This window comes from Papilio polytes, unplaced genomic scaffold (assembly GCF_000836215.1).
Source record: "Papilio polytes unplaced genomic scaffold, Ppol_1.0 DF824303.1, whole genome shotgun sequence".
In the NCBI taxonomy this organism is placed as follows: domain Eukaryota; kingdom Metazoa; phylum Arthropoda; class Insecta; order Lepidoptera; family Papilionidae; genus Papilio; species Papilio polytes.
The window spans coordinates 3,176,782-3,192,907 of NW_013524901.1; the positions used below are offsets into that span (position 1 = coordinate 3,176,782).

At 31.8% G+C, this 16,126-nt stretch overlaps 4 protein-coding genes across 11 annotated transcripts in view; 2 read left to right on the forward strand and 2 right to left on the reverse strand.

The window, feature by feature from the left end:
* The first annotated feature begins 1,347 nt into the window (after window positions 1-1,347).
* On the forward strand, window positions 1,348-6,320 carry LOC106102186 (traB domain-containing protein-like). Of its 4 annotated transcripts, XM_013281608.1 has the most exons (9): window positions 1,349-1,519; window positions 1,596-1,744; window positions 1,866-1,990; window positions 2,246-2,375; window positions 2,448-2,590; window positions 2,868-3,025; window positions 3,499-3,601; window positions 3,768-3,851; window positions 6,217-6,300. In XM_013281608.1, exons 1-8 carry the CDS (start codon window positions 1,438-1,440, stop codon window positions 3,826-3,828), a joined length of 951 nt encoding a protein of 316 aa, XP_013137062.1. In that variant the 5' UTR covers window positions 1,349-1,437; the 3' UTR covers window positions 3,829-3,851; window positions 6,217-6,300. The 4 variants fall into 4 exon arrangements, with proteins under 4 accessions (XP_013137054.1, XP_013137062.1, XP_013137070.1 ...); XM_013281600.1 differs by lacking the exon at window positions 3,768-3,851 and having other exon boundaries at window positions 1,348-1,519; window positions 6,217-6,320; XM_013281616.1 differs by lacking the exon at window positions 6,217-6,300 and having other exon boundaries at window positions 3,499-3,617.
* LOC106102213 lies at window positions 4,150-6,200 on the reverse strand. The gene is made up of 2 exons (XM_013281636.1): window positions 5,628-6,200; window positions 4,150-5,331 (listed from the first exon to the last, which is right to left on the reverse strand). Exons 1-2 carry the CDS (start codon window positions 5,770-5,772, stop codon window positions 4,709-4,711), a joined length of 768 nt encoding a protein of 255 aa, XP_013137090.1. The 5' UTR covers window positions 5,773-6,200; the 3' UTR covers window positions 4,150-4,708.
* Window positions 6,321-6,515: 195 nt separating the features above from the next.
* Window positions 6,516-8,534, forward strand: LOC106102167 (sulfatase-modifying factor 1). Of its 2 annotated transcripts, XM_013281589.1 has the most exons (5): window positions 6,516-6,557; window positions 6,639-7,134; window positions 7,432-7,603; window positions 7,805-7,964; window positions 8,212-8,534. In XM_013281589.1, exons 2-5 carry the CDS (start codon window positions 6,804-6,806, stop codon window positions 8,350-8,352), a joined length of 804 nt encoding a protein of 267 aa, XP_013137043.1. In that variant the 5' UTR covers window positions 6,516-6,557; window positions 6,639-6,803; the 3' UTR covers window positions 8,353-8,534. The 2 variants fall into 2 exon arrangements, with proteins under 2 accessions (XP_013137043.1, XP_013137035.1); XM_013281581.1 differs by lacking the exon at window positions 6,516-6,557 and having other exon boundaries at window positions 6,564-7,134.
* A 276-nt stretch (window positions 8,535-8,810) lies between these two features.
* Window positions 8,811-16,126, reverse strand: part of LOC106101473 (elongation of very long chain fatty acids protein AAEL008004) — a 26,809-nt gene continuing 19,493 nt past the window's right edge. For 2 of the 4 annotated variants that reach the window (XM_013280718.1, XM_013280725.1), the window contains exons 5-9: window positions 14,417-14,500; window positions 13,023-13,079; window positions 12,589-12,831; window positions 11,196-11,348; window positions 8,811-10,836 (exon numbers count right to left, since the gene is read on the reverse strand). In XM_013280718.1, coding sequence (XP_013136172.1) covers window positions 10,693-10,836; window positions 11,196-11,348; window positions 12,589-12,831; window positions 13,023-13,079; window positions 14,417-14,500 — 681 coding nt within the window. In that variant the 3' untranslated portion in view covers window positions 8,811-10,692. Of the gene's footprint in view, window positions 10,837-11,195; window positions 11,349-12,588; window positions 12,832-13,022; window positions 13,080-14,416; window positions 14,501-15,167; window positions 15,249-16,126 lie in introns of all 4 variants that reach the window. The other 2 variants (XM_013280733.1, XM_013280739.1) reach the window with 2 other exon arrangements.

Genomic DNA, 16,126 nt, shown 5'->3' on the forward strand with positions numbered 1-16,126 from the left:
AATTGCATTTTTAAAGTAATCTCATATTCCTATTCTATTAATGGAATATGCGATAGTATAATATTTTATGTATATTTGATTAAATCTGGTAAAGTATAGTGCATTAAAAATGCAAGAATGTAAATAACAACACGGTAGGTCTTAGCGATTATTATAGGGGTAATATTTAGGATAGAATCGAAAATGTAGCAACGAATCAAGTTAGTGTCAGCATACACTAAATGAAAAAAGTCTTATTGAAGTGTCTATTAAAATATAACAAAAAATTATTCTTGCATTTTCTGTAGCATTTTACAAAGACAATAAGGGATAAGGCACTTCGAGTGCAATTCGTTATTCGAAGTAAACGACTCTCTAAACTATTCCTTTCTCTTTTACTCTCCACCTATTCTCTAGAAAACAGAGAACGATAGTTTTCGTACTACGACTTCATAAAAGAAATACGGAGCCGTTCTAGTTGATTGTTCTACAAAAATAGAACAAAACCTATATGGAGGTCTGTGATAGTGGATTTATTGTCGTCTCAATGTTTTTTTATATTCCGAAAAATATCACGTCTTTTATACATGCTATAATTTTTCATGTGTAATTTTGTGAAGTTTAAAATATTCTTTGTAGTAAAAATGTTTCGTTGAAATGTTAAAATTGCTTTTAATTTGCGAGCTTGTTAAAATACTATGTCTACTTTTACAAATGGATAAATTAAATAATTCGTTACATATTAGGAAAACATCAGTAATATTTTAAGTAATAATTTAGTTTGCTTAATTTTTACCTGGTGGTTTGGTTTGTGATTTTATCAGTTTGATTGTTTTCAATATTTTTAACGAATTGATTATTCGGCGTACTAACGTCTGCATTGGTGTGCTAACAATTGTGATTTTACTGAAATAAATAGTTAAAAACTTTTATCGTTTGTTTTATTTCTTAATAATTATAGTTTTCTGTTTATTTCGTAAGGTAAAATTGTTGAATTATATAAAACATTCGACTACTCGACCGGACTATAGAACTTGTAGCTTCAATCCTCAACCTTATGAGCGTGATTATGTTGACAAAAATCATTGAACTCTATAAAATATATATGGTCATAAACTGCGGTATTTTGTTTATCTTGGATATTTGTTAGGGTTGGACGATGTGAAGAGTTTTGAAACCACTAGCACTATAGACTCAACGGTTATTAAATGCAAAAGGCGCGTTTCACCTATCCATTCATACAGATCAGTGACAAAAATGTTCTTGTTACTTCCTCGTGGAGTAAATTCTTCTTGCTCTTAGAATAAAGAAATTGAATACATGAAATATGAATTGACAATTTTTTGACAACACAATGTCAAAATAAACCATAATTTCAATAAAATGAAAAAATATGAAAAATTAAATTTTTAAGTGTAAAATGATACTTTTCTATGAAATTTAAAAAAGTTTAAAAATATGAGAATTTTTTGCTCTAAAATTGTAACGTTACTTAAACAAAATGTAACCGTTATAACTCTGAGGAAACAACTAAACAAGTGTAATTATTATACCTTTACATGTAAAGGAATTAACATATTTAATAATTATATGTGACAGTTATTTGCACATTTTAGCGTTTATATTGGCATCGAGAGATTGCAGTTCCGACTTCAGCTTACCCCTTCCGAGCACCGCAACAGTACTTCAGAATGACGCAGCGGCAAAAGTAGTACTCTTAGGGACTGTACATTTTAGCAAAAAGTCTGTAGAAGAAGTTACCCAGGTAAGATGGTAGCGATGGATAGCATAAAAAAGCTAATAGACTTTGTATTTAGTACTTCCATTATGATAGTTTATTTATTAAGGAAATATACTTTAATAAGAATTCTCTTTTCATACATTAGATTGTTCACGCTCTAAAACCGAACGCAATATTGGTTGAGTTATGCAGACAAAGAGTATCGTTGCTGGAACTAGATGATAAAAAATTCTTGGAGGATGCCAAAAAATTTGACAGTAAAAAGTTTTCGTAAGTTTGCACAACGTTCGTTACATTTAAATATGTACTACTCTAAATTTTTCTGACTAAATGTGAAGTACATTTGTGAGTCGATACCACTAAACCTTCAAATCGGTTAACATCAGTCTTCAAGTTAACAAATTTCTTCTTTATCGTTCTTCTTTTCGCGATTTTTTTTCTGAGTGATTTTTCGTAAAACATATTTTGACACACCCAAGGACCTCAGAACAATTGAATAAATAATTACAATATTTGTTGTATTAGACAAACCATGAAAGAACATAAAGGTGTTGTTTCTGGCATGTTGCACGCCATGCTCTTGAAGACGTACGCTGACCTCGCCAAGGAATTAGGAGTAGCACCTGGTGGTGAATTTCGGAGAGCATATCACGAAGTGAGAATTATTTTATTAGAAAAAGTTTTATTTGAAAGTATGCAAAGTTTCTTATAAAAAACTTTTTTGTAGATGAAAAAAATTCCAGGATGTAAGTTGTTTCTTGGCGATCGGCCGATACAAATAACAATATCAAGAGCTTTTCAATCTTTGAGCATGATTGAAATTGGACAGGTGCTTTACCACTTGTCAAAAACGAATCAGAAGCCGCTTGAGTAAGAAAACATTATACACTGTGTACTTTACATATTTTAAATAATTTCAATAATGTTTGTGTAGTGATGTAATAAGTCTAAAAAATTTAAATGAAAAAGCGCTCGCGCCACAGTCTTCTAGGGTCTTATGTTATTGTTATCGAGTAGTAACATGCCTTACGTCTTACATTCTAATTCAAACTTATTTTTGTTCCCATTTTGATTGGAATGATGCCATCGAATATTAATGAATACTTTATCGTAACACTATGCATTAGACAAAAACTTTTTGTTGCAGTAAATTACAAATCGAGAAATATAAGAGTAAAGAGTTTGTCCAATCACAATTCGATGAAATCACAAGAGAAGTTCCGGCTTTTAGAAAAATATTTCATGTGTTTGTCGACGAGCGTGACCGTTGTCTTGCCTACTCCTTACAGGAGTGTGTTCGTAGTGGTAAGTGACTGTAACATGCTTTTGTAGTAAATTTTACATCTTTAAAGCACTAATTTTTTTCTCCACTGCCTTTTAGTAATTCACCTTAGTAGATGATGGGCCTATTATTGCTACCAGTCTGGTCGAAATAGCGGTTGTCCCAATTAGTTAATGAACCAACTACAGGGTTGAAGTAAGGGCACATAAGTTACAAAAGGATTCTCATACTTTCTCTTTTCATTTCCTTCTTTTGTATATTATATTTCAACATCTTACTAATACTTTATTATAAAAAGTATGTTTTATAAATGAGAAAGCTAAGATGGATAGGTGTTTGATAGTTTGTGGGCTAAACTGCTGAATCGTCTCGATGATTTGGCATAGATGTAGAGTATAGTTTGGAAGAACACATAGACTTTACTTTTTTTTATTTCAACGGGGCGGAGTCGCGGTTGAAAGCTATCTATATAATTCAAATATATTGTATTTTACAGTTCAAAATCCTCGAGTATTAGCCGTCGTTGGAATGGGCCACGTAAACGGCATCAGCAGGTACTACGGAAAAATGAGACAGGAAGACATTGTGCCTTTATTATTGTAAGAACGATAACAAGTAAGGTTAAGTAGTAGGAGGTAAACTAGTGAATTTTATGTACCTTTTTTTATGTAACGTAGATGGTAACGAAGCTTACATAATTCTAATTTTCGACATTATTTCGAGAAAAAATTGAAGAGTTATTCTTTATTTTTTCGACGTTTGCAGGCGATTTCAGCGGACTGAAAAATATTTTAATCCCGTCCAGAAGAAGCCTGTTATATATTAGAAGTAAATGAACAGTTATTTCAAGTTAGAACCTTTTTCAGTTTAAAGCATGTTTATGGCTCTGTAAATACACATTGGTGTACATTACTGAAGTGTGTTTATAGACGTCATACATATTTTGTAAACGACTGATTTATGTCCAAATTATGACTGTCTTATTGCCTATTGGAATCAGTCTTTTTTAACTTCTTTGGTAACCTCTATTTAGGATAAACTTAATTTAATAACCATAAGTATCTCCTCTTGTATCAGAGATTAACCATACGAGATGGTCCCAACAAGCTTAGGGGTGGCGCGGCGTGGTAAGCGGACGGGGTATGCACAAATAACCACTAACCTAGTCAGAAATAGGGGTGTACATAGAACCTAATTTCAGTAGCGGTTATCGATGCGTTGAAGACATTTTATAGGTAGTCAGAACCACACAATTATAGTCTTTTAATATTATAAAATTGGAAATGACTACATTTTTTCAAAGTTATAGTTAACTGCTAAAATAAAACGAGTGCGCGAACTTAATGTAAAGATCGGTGTTAATTAGTAAATGATGTGCTTTATACGAAATAAATAAAAGATCTAGGTAAATTTTATTAGTAAACAATAAAGAGTTAAGTTATATTCTGCGTTCTGCAACAAACAGAAGTACATTTAAAACAGTACATCAGATTTAATAAGGTGGTCAAGAAAAAATGCTTCCCATATGGTAAGTGCCAATCTTTTTTTCTTTCTTCTCATTATTAATAAACAAAATTTAAAACCCAATGATCCTATTTAGGCTTTATGATTCTATATCCATTTATCATAATCAGTCTTCTTTTCACTAATCAGTAACTTATAATTAACTTAAAAAATGGAGTATCGAGTGTATAAAATTTGACTAGCTACGGATCCATTTGTTCAAAATGCTGCATTGTCGCACTGCCGATGCCAACATCTGAGGTTGATTTCAATTCGTAATCAATTGTGGAATGTCCTAATGTGTTCAAAACCATTTCATCCGTAATAATTTGATTTATTTTATTCCTTACTTTCATTTTCTGAATAGAACTGAGTTTTTGCATTTCAGGTAAAATGCTCATAAGATAATAATAATCTTCTGTTTTTTCAATATCAGGCGTTCGATTCTTTTTTAATTCTTTTTCTAACATTCGTATTTTTTTTCTTTCGATTTCTAAGAATTCGACACGAAGATCATTTATTCTACGTTTTCGGGACTCAAGTTTTTCGGATTGTTTAGCCTGGGGAGAGGTCGTCGCTACACTAGGCTGTTCTTCAGGTAATGTAGAACTATCCAAATCTTGGTCATCATTGTCAGAAAGATTGATGTCATCGTCTGTTGGCAAAACTTCTTCTTTTAAAAATGTCATCAAGTTAAAATATTTCCACTGCGGCGTAGGTTCCTCATTGTCTAGTCCTAAGTTAGCAAAGCGTGAAGGCTGATTCTTTTTTAATTCTTTTCTATATGAATCTTTTAGATTTTTCCATTTTTTCTTTAATTGTCCAACTAAAATAAAAGCAACATGTTCAGAGATTTACAATTAAATTATTTAAACATTACTACCTAATATACCTTGCGCTTGGAAAGTCTTTACATTACTGAACTGCTGTGTTGTTTCATAAAAATGCAAAGTTGGTGGAAAAGTTTGGTCAAATAGAAACTATACAATTTGGAAAGTACTTTGCAAATAATGTAAATGGCAACACTAAACATGAAATCCTCCTCATGAACAACATTTTATTAGATACAAATGATACCTTAGAATTTTATTAAATTATAATAATAATTTAAAATAAACTTACCATCATATGGTGGAAAAAATTGTTTTATTTCGTCCCACAACTTTTTAATTGTGCGTCTGAGTTTATGCTGTGGATGTTTCGACATCCATATAGGCGGTCGATTAAAGATTTCGGTAATAAACTTCTCAGTATTCATTTCCACCATAATTCCTTTAAAATAATTTACAGTAATTTAATTCCCCGTGAAACCGACCCTTGCAAATCGCTGTCCTGTCCGCTTTGTATTTCGGCTTCACGGCTAGAAATCATTCGATAGTTCGTTTGTTCCCGCCGCACCCCGTACCGCGCCGCGCGCCGCTGTAGCGATTCGCTCAATAAAAACCACACCCGTTTTCACTATAAACAGCGATTCGTTTCGTTCATTTTATTATAATATGTATATACGATGCAAGGAGATACATAATGGATGTGAAGGAAAATACAAGTTATGTTGGTGTACTGCTATTCACTGTTTTTAACTATTAATAATCAATACTCTGCGCCGCCGCTCAGCGTCTCCGCTCATAGCGGCAGCGGCAAGGTCGTGCCTGAGCGAATAAGCGTTATTTAGTTATATATTTTTTTATTTACATCTAAACTTTTTTTTCAGAATCCCCCAGCCATCACTTATTTCCATCATAATAAGAAAAGGAATTAAATATACTATTTACTTTTTGATCTTCTCGTTTTTTTATAGATGGTTTTTTACATAAACTATACTTCCATGTAAGCTATAATAAATATTGAAATATTCTTTGTGTTTCAATTTAAAATTCTAGAAACATTATTTTTAACAATTTACATTTACAGTTCAGAAGGTATTACTTAAATAAAGGTAGTTTCGGTTGGTTCAGCGGACCAAGTATCAAAGCCTTAAAAAAATAGTAAATGACATTTGTTTGTTTATCACTTTATTTTAAGGTTATTTTATTGATGTTTTGACATTTTGCGGTTTGTACTTTCTAATTACTTTAGGTATAGTTTAGAGTAGAAAAAATGTTAGCTAGCATTATATTAATATGTATTTTACAGTTTAAAATAATAGAAAATAAAGAAAGTAACTGTGGTTGTAGTATAGACCGAGCGCAAAAAGAAAACTATGACAGAAAGTTATTTTATAATGTACAAAGTGAAGAAGGGGAATGTTCAATTGATACCAAAGTTGATGAAAATGAAGTGTACAAAGCAACGAATGATATGGTTTTAATACCTGGTAAAAATTATTACGTCGGTACAGACGAAGTTATGATTAAAAATGACATGGAAGGTCCGGAAAGAGTCGTCAACTTGGAGTCATTTTACGTAGACAAATACGAAGTATCAAACAGGGATTTTAGTCATTTTACAAAGTTAACAAATTACAAGACTGAAGCTGAAAATTTTGGAGATAGTTTTGTATTTTCATTGTTCCTAAATGATACATTTAAAGATAAAATGAAAGACTTTCGAGTTTTACAAGCCCCATGGTGGTATAAAATAATGGGTACAGATTGGAAACATCCATATGGACCAGATTCTGATATTTTAGGTATTGTTATTTTATTGCTTCATTGTTAAAGGTTAATAAAATATGCATTATAAAAAGATAAGAGCAGTAAAGATAAAATAAAGATATAAAAACATTGTTGACTCGAAAAAAGTAAGTTCAAATATTGTGGGTTTTATTTAAATTTACTAAACAAACATTTTGGGATAATTGAGTAAAAATTTGGAAGACATAGACCATAGTATGGAAAAACACATAGGCTACTAATTAAATTCTTTTTAATATTATGTGTGTACAGAGTTTTAATAACTTGTATTATTAGCTTTCATGTCTTTCTAGATATGATGAACCATCCGGTAATACATGTGTCATGGAATGATGCTCGTGCATATTGCAAGTGGAGGGGTGCTCGGCTTCCCAGTGAAGCTGAGTGGGAGGTGGCTTGCAGAGGGGGACACCGCGCTACAAAATACCCCTGGGGGGATAAATTATTTCCCAATAAAAAACACATGTCTGTATTAAAGTTTTTGTAATACTAGTAGATTTTGAGTGATGAATACATTTAGAATCCTGTAAAAGTATTGGAAAATAGTCACTAATTGATATTGGCTTTAAAAATTAAGCATTTATAATGTGCAGTAATACAAAAAAAAAACTATTGAAATCTATAAAGAAGAGAAGTTTGTGGCATTTAAAATTGTTGCATTTACAGGGCAAACATTTGGCAAGGCTCCTTTCCTCATCACAATTCAGAAAAGGATGGATATATAGGAACTAACCCTGTACATCTGTTTCCACAAAATGATTTAGAACTCCACAACATGGCTGGAAATGTTTGGGAGTGGACTGAAGACTCATGGACCAGTGACAATGTAAGTACCATATAGACTTTGGACCTGAACCCAAAGACAAAGTGACATTTAATTAGTAATGTGCGTTAAAAAAACAAAATGTACCTCAAAGGTAGGAAACTCATCTTTAGTTCCTCTGGTATTGTGAATGTCTATAGGTGTCGATCTCCTGCGTTCCTGCCATTTGCTCCCTTCTCTCATGTAATAATCATACTCCTAGCCCATTTCCATTGTATATTTTCATCAAAAAATTTATTGTATATTTCAGCCTAAAGAAAAAGTTAAGAAAGGTGGTTCATATTTGTGTCACCGTTCATACTGTTACCGCTACAGATGTTCAGCTCGATCGCACAACACGGATGACAGTTCTGCAGGAAATTTAGGCTTCCGTTGTGCAAAGTCTGCTTAATTGTTTTATTTCTTTTTCAATGTACTTAAATTTCCTAACCAACACCTCGCAAGGCGATAGATGTAAGCGTTACTTTGTTTTTATGTGGCTGTATAGGCTTCCGTAGATTCTAAGTTTTTCAAAATGTATAAGGGATTATATTAGTCTTCCAAATTTATGAAAATAAATCATTTGATGGAGAACAATCTTTTTATTTTCCAATAAGACATTAAGTTAGGAATGAACATTACTTGTTTAATGGGATTTCCAAATTTTGACTGAAAATAACACCCCTGAGATATGGCATTCTCTTTATATGATATCTCAACCTGTCATCATGTATGGATCTGAATGCTGGGCAGTAAAAGGGATGGATGAAAGGAGAATACATGTGACAGAAATGCCCGACCTACTGGAGTAGGATAAGGCAGGGGAAATGATGATGATGATGTGAAAAGGTTAAAAATAAATAGAGAATCTTTTTAATTCAAAAATGTATATTTTTCTATAATAAGAAGTCTGTGTAAGTATAAAACGCCGCGATAACTGCTTTGCAGGCGAACTGTAACTGCATGGTTCTGTGTAGGGATGATCAATCCATGTTTTAAAAAAATAAGAAAATAGTAAAAAAATTATAACTTCAATGACAATAGCTATTAAAGAGGTTTTTTCAAACTTTTTAAATGAAATACATTGGTACATATAATATTGATCATCCCTAGATTAACAAACCAATATGATTTCACTTTTTGGACAGGAATCTGTACCATATAAAGACATTTGGTATAAATAAAATATAAATTAAACAAAATAAATAACCAACACAACCGTCGTAATGACAATAATCTAAATTGCATTGAAACAGTACTTCCTATTAACATTTGATGCAAAATTAAAATACTGTTTTACTGCAAACACATCTGATGGGCCAATGTGTACAGGCAACAAACATTTGTATACATTTCTGTAGTTTAACCAAATATTATAAAAACTTGGAGACAATCCCATAATTAAAAAACATATAAAACTTTATACATATCAATTCATTTTATACATTGGCCCTATTTGTAATGTGTATGCAGATTAAAATTACTTAAAATTAATTTTAAAATGTCCTTCGATAATATTTTTTAATATCAACAATAATAAACATTAGAAAACGAAAGTTACATGTGATAAATTGCATTAATTATGAAATTATTTTACAATTACGCTAATTTTATAAACTGTAAATTTTTTAATAATATTTTTTACAATGATCTTTCTTAACAATTGTGGCAAGGTGCTTATTTTACATATAATTTAGAACATCGACGGGAATCATAAAAAAGCACCTTTTCTCAAACTGAATCAATAAGTATTGTCTTTTCAGAGTCTAATTTAAAAGCAACATATGTAAATGTAATAAAAGTACAAAACGCTATGCGATCACAAAATCTAGCTAAATTTGTATTGATAAAAATAACATTTACACCATTGATACCTTCTAATATATACAACTAGGTAAAATCACATTTAATGCTAACAACTCTAGTCTTTTTATTTTAGCATGAAATTTTATGTCAACAAAGGAAGTATAAACATTTCAATTTTGCAACAATTTACTTAGACCAAAATATACAGCTTCAACTTCTTTTTATACAAATAGTTGTAACTACATTTTTCATTTAACAGTACAAAATTACATTTCTTATAGTTATATTTACCATTGATTATCTCATTAAATACATATATACATCTGTAAACTTGCTAATAGCATATTGTAAACACAAAATCTCATGCTAATTAGAATATTGTAGAGTCATTAAAGTAACGGCAAAGGACTAACGCGCAGGCGTACAGTTCCGCCATCTTTGGCCCGACACGAACACACACTGTACAGTAATATATCCTGTGAGCGTCCCGGGCAATGGGGAATAATGCTTATTGCAACCTCAGGCTTGTGGACTACAAACACATTAAGCTCGTTTACAATCTCCAAAACGATCATTTCGAGTATACTTTTGTAACCTGACATTGAAGAATATTAACCCTGAAATAACTTGGGCTTATAATTGACTGAAGTGTTACAACAGATTATATCATATTTGTGCTTTAGAAGTCTTGTAGTTAATTTGAATTATAAAAACAATATTATATGGTATTAAAAAATCAACATCGTTGTGAATTTTTAAAATTTTTCAATGTCAAGGTAATGTGCGTTCCGTTCCTAACAGATTAGATTCTATACTTACATCCTTCAACGGAGAGAAGCTGCATGTTTGAGTCTGGCCGGGTCTTCTTACGATTGAACTTTGGTCCATGTCTGCACTACACTAGAGGTAATAACACTATAAAGTCCACTGTCACAAGACGCCGCGGTCAGTTGCCTGCGGGCAGCACGGTGCGCGCACGCACGAACGCGCCGGCACCATTCGTATGGCCGTTCGTGTAGCCGTTCTTCAGACCGTTCTTGTATACCTCCTTTATTTCCGTCGTCACCGGCTGCGGCGACTTCGCACGGACCTACAAATTATATTAAGTTGATACACCCACACATCTTATATTATTGTATACTAATGTTTCTAATATTCCAAGACCAATTCCTAATGCTGTCCAGGCCGTCTAGGGTTAACAAAAAAAATCCGGCAATGTTGAACAATGTCAGAGAATAAAGTTGAGAGTTCAAAACTTAAAAAAAACACTAGATCTTTGTAAGATTTTTCTCTTTCATGTCATAAAATAGCAAACAAGATAATGACTAGCTAAATTCACTGAGCTAGCGAAACGATGATTCCTAGAGACTAAGGGGATGTACAAAGAGGGGATGTTTCCCATTCCTATACTCTGTCAAAACCTCTACTAGAAGTTTTGTACTGTTTTACCTTGGGTTTGGAGTATGACTGGTTGTAGAAGTCTTTGAATAAGAAGAAGAACATAACAGCGTGCATGCCGATCCACCAGACGAAGGCGCGCGGGTAGTCGCAGTCGATAAACAGCAGCTGGAACGCGTGCACCATGATACCGATGAATTGCACCTGTGAATTACACACTAATTACTATGACGTCACACATTAACATGCGTAAATCTAATAACGCTAAGTTTACTGAGAATTTCCACTACAGAAATATAGGTACAAGAAAACCTTTTTTTAAAGTAATGAATGTGATATCGGTTATGTCAAATAAGGAGTAAAAGGTTAGCTTGGTATGGGCCTGTTATGAGAAGGGAAGAATCGCATGTGATATCGGTATATTTTTATTTTTTCCGACGTATTTCCGTAATGCATAAGTACCGTAATCTATTAGTGAGGTTACAAAAAATAGTATAAATAGACGAGTGCAAATTGCAAATTAACGGTTAAATTTTAGGTGAATGTACGCATCCGCTTTACAGTTGTATAAATGTTTAATTTTAATTTTATGTGTTCGTTAAAGATTTTGTGATTCGCATTCCTTGAGTATCTCTATATTTTAGTACGCAATAAATTATGTAAACTACTCACGAACCGATGGACATCGACTAAACATTAGCTAATCGTTTACCAAGTTATGTCAATATTTAATAAACTACTAGAGGCGTAATAATGAGACTTGAAGAATGTGGAAAAATGTTAAACGTACTAGCTCGGTTAGAAGGACGCCTTGTTGGCCAAAACGCAAAAGTTGTCAATAAGACGAGTTATTATTTTAGTCGTAATAAGATTGTTTTATTACTGTCATTTCAATTTATGAACAACATTCAACGTAAACTAAAATGGCAAACCAAAATATCACGAGACAGGTAGTTTTTTACTATGTATTATAAAATTTTTCGCCTTTCCTGGCCTTCGACGATGATTTATTCATATTTTGATAGCAACCAAAGTGTTGTATTGCTTTTTTATTATAAGTGCGAATATTTTAATAATTACTACACTTTTACCAATGTATTTCTATAAATAAAACATTAATGATATTCTTTTTTTCAGCATAACAATGATAACATCCTCATTTTTTTAAATTTCAATGTCATTTCAGTAGATAAAAGTCACTTCACGAACAGGCCTATTCTGTCTCTACTATCGTTGTCTCGCTCTCGCTTGTACTTGTCTCTCTCATTCCGTATACATCGCGCACAATATTGTTGTTCTGAGACAAAGGCCAGTTTCGTGTTACGAATATTATTCAACAACTTACACCGATATAAGTACAATAACATGTTATACGGATATGCTATTATTTCCTACTATATTATTATACATTGACATAAAATAAAACAAAGTTTAGTATACGTACCATTTGTAGGGTAGTCAGATATTTCTTCCACCACAAGTACCTCCTCATTTGAGGTCCCATCGCGGCCAACATGTAGTAAGTATACATAATTATATGTACAAAAGTGTTCAACAAGCCGAAGAACGTGGAATGTCCGCCCGGAGTGAACTTCACACCGAACCACACAGACATTGGCATCACTCCGTGGTGGATAACATGAAGAGTAGACACGTGATCAAATTTCTTTCTTAACACAAAGAAGATCTGAAATAAACAATAAGAAATTAAAATAGTATTAAGAAAAGTAAAACATCTTAAACAAATGGTAAACTAATGACGTCATAGATAGGCAAAAATAAAAATATTACTTTTGTGATGAGAGAGCAAAACGTTTAGAAAACTAAGCTTTTGAAGTTACACGAAATTAAATTGATTCAATTTAAAAAGGATCTTACCGTATCAAAAAATTCCGTAAACTTTGAGAAATAATACCACCAACATGCGTGTACCATCTGAAAACATTAAACATAGTTTATTAACTAGAAAACGGTTTCTTAATATTTGATTAAAAAAGAAATTAAGAAAACAGATTGTCCTTACTTGTTTGATACTTTTCAAGCAAACTTTAAATTAAAACAAGATAGAATAAGATAAAATAACACAGAATTCATCAATTACGTTTTACTTAACATCGGTAGTTATTTTCTACATTTTATTGATAAAAATTATAGGTTAAAAACAGATCTTAATTGAAGACTTCTGTGTTATTTAAAATAAACATGCAAAGGTGCTAAGCTTGGCACATAGCTATAAATCCATACTGGAACTCGTGAGTTGAGTGTTTACACTTGTGTCCGTGTAAACGAAACATTAAGCCAATAAGAGACGTTTCCAGTATCGATTCCGTATCTTTGTAACCATTTAGATACTAAAATGCAATGGCTTAAATAGTTGGACGTGCAATGTTATTTATTGATGTAATAAAAATGCTTGTAAAATGGATGAAGCGGGCGTATTTTTTTACATTTTCTATGTTGTTAAAGCAATAATTCGCATTAAATGTGATGAAATAAAAGCTTATCGTCAACCAGGATGTAATTAAACTAAGAGAATTGAAGGATGGCTTAAATATTTTGAACTATGACGACTTTATGTTTTAATGTGACCTCTCTTTATACTTAGTTTATTTCTTTAAATATTGTAATTTGAAAAAAGTAATTGCTTGATTTCGTTTCGACATATCACAATGCTATTATCTCCAACAGATGGTTGCAACTAAGATAAAAGTACAGAAGCACTATTTTTAAATCTTATTAAACTCCATAAGCTTTTAAATCATAAAAATTGTTCGATACCAATGAAAATGAAATTGATCAATGAGTATTGATGGATTTTATGAAAATACCGATAGATCGAGGGGCTAGGTCAATGCAGACAAGTGTTTGGAAAAAATTAGAGTGCGGAAACAACGTAAATCAAATAAAAACTGCATTTTTAACAAGATTTCTATTTGTATCCTTAGCAGTGGTTATGTGCGCATTGGAGGATACGTGAACTTATTATAGGTTTGCCACCATAAGTTTTTTTTGTTAAATTACTATGTAAAATAATTTTTTCACGTCAAAATATATTTATGCTGAATGGAGGTATGGATTAAACTAATCTGTTAGATTAGATTAGGCCATTTTTATATATAACATAAAGTAAGTCTGATCTGAAAAATGATCTTCAATTTTTTGTAAAATAGGTGGCAACCCTATCGAGGTGAGGAAAAACTGACTAAAGCAAATCAAACGTGAAATTGAAAATCCAAGGGTTTGAGATCATAATAACGGTAGAAGTAATTCACCCTCATTGTTTGTGGATGTTTGGAGTGGTCGACCGGCTGACAGTGAAAGTTATACCTGCCTGTAAACCAGCCAGCGGCCCCGATCTGAAACAATACGCCGACACCTGGCCCTGTGTTATTTGTATACTGCACAGCGCGCTCTCGCCGCATGCTCGTTGTATGCGTATCGACATGTTAATCACCACATACCGGCAAATTAACTACGGCTAGGACATTCATTCTATAATACAAAGCTCAGGGTTGACGCAAACAAGTCGGCCTCGGAATATTCCACTCTTCCGTATGTGTCAACCCTAATTAGTGTTAGTAATATCTTTCGTATTAAACTATAATTATAAAACTACATTATAAATAATATTATTTTTTCGGAGAAGTACTTCTTTACCCTGTACCTAACTTTCAGCTGGCAACTAAATAATTGTAGACTTTTTAAAACATTGTGTTAATACATTAAAAATTTCCTTTTTTAATTTCTTTTATCGTTCAATAAATAAATTATTTTGACTTAAGTGTTTATGTGAAAGTAAATATACACAATATAATTGGACAAATTGTTCTTGTTTCAACACAAATATTTTTTTTGAATTTATCGATCATGAAAAACATTTGTGCCATTAAAATCTACAACCACTTAGTCGACAGTTATATATACAGGCATCCTGAAAATAATAATTTAACGATGTCTATTTACAATGAATTCTGTTAGTCGGTTTTTGTATTGTAGGCCGGCGGTGTCGCGACCATCACTTACTCTAGTGGCTACAGGGTTGTCTGAGTAGTCAACTGGTTGGCATCTCAAACTGTAATACTTCAGCCAGCCCCCCATCAAGCTCTGAGTTTTTTATTAAAATAATATTAATATATGACTTATTTTCATTATCTCTATAAAACCTAACACTAGGTTTTATTGGCCAATAAACAGGGTTTTTATTATTTTGTTATATGCGTATAATAACTGGGAATATTAACAAATGTAAATCATGATTTTATAGTCAATTTTATTTACATAATACAATGTAATAATACTGTTATATGTATTTTATGTTTACAGTACTTTATTGTATAAATGTATTATTTTATATAAACTATACTAGTATTATGGAACAATTTGTATTTTTGTATGCATTGAGGTAACTCAAAAACTACTGGGCTGATTTCAAAAATTCTTTCACCATTACAAAGCTAATTTATCTGTGAGTAACATAGGCTATATATTTTAATATTTATTAATTTCACAAAGACAAATTCGAGAGTAACAACTAGTTTAAAATAATTTCATTTACTTCACATTAAAAAAAATATACAGACGAATTGAGTACCTCCGTCTTTTGGGAAGTCGGTCAAAAAGAACTAATATAAATTGATCATTCAATATGTCTAACACTTATTTCTTAATCTCTTGTAATGTTACATTGTAGTCAATTATTAAATAAATATTTATGAACAATGATGTATGCTTTTATGTATGTATACATTCTTGTAGAAAACAATCTCCATACAAACCTCTATGAAATATTAGAATGTCTGTTGATGTGTTTTGTTTCAATCCGAAGCCTAAACATTTTTACAGAAGACAATTGCACACTTTACGCTAAATGGTGAATTTCAAAGCATTACTTGTAATAATAATAATAATAATAATAATAAAGATTCTTTATTGTCAATCATTGATTGAAGGATCAATATTGCTTTGGCTCCTTAACTAGGGAT

Bases quoted from the DNA above. Each gene is read 5' to 3' on its own strand.
- LOC106102186 (XM_013281600.1), top strand. From the start codon at position 1,438: ATGAGAATTTTTTGCTCTAAAATTGTAACGTTACTTAAACAAAATGTA. The intron at 2,376-2,447 runs GTGAGAATTATT...ACTTTTTTGTAG, and splicing joins TTCGGAGAGCATATCACGAA to ATGAAAAAAATTCCAGGATG. The intron at 2,591-2,867 runs GTAAGAAAACAT...TTTTTGTTGCAG, and splicing joins ACGAATCAGAAGCCGCTTGA to TAAATTACAAATCGAGAAAT.
- LOC106102213 (XM_013281636.1), bottom strand. From the start codon at position 5,772: ATGGTGGAAATGAATACTGAGAAGTTTATTACCGAAATCTTTAATCGA. The intron at 5,332-5,627 runs GTAAGTTTATTT...CTTTTATTTTAG, and splicing joins ATTTTTTCCACCATATGATG to TTGGACAATTAAAGAAAAAA.
- LOC106102167 (XM_013281581.1), top strand. From the start codon at position 6,603: ATGTTAGCTAGCATTATATTAATATGTATTTTACAGTTTAAAATAATA. The intron at 7,135-7,431 runs GTATTGTTATTT...ATGTCTTTCTAG, and splicing joins ACCAGATTCTGATATTTTAG to ATATGATGAACCATCCGGTA. The intron at 7,965-8,211 runs GTAAGTACCATA...TGTATATTTCAG, and splicing joins ACTCATGGACCAGTGACAAT to CCTAAAGAAAAAGTTAAGAA.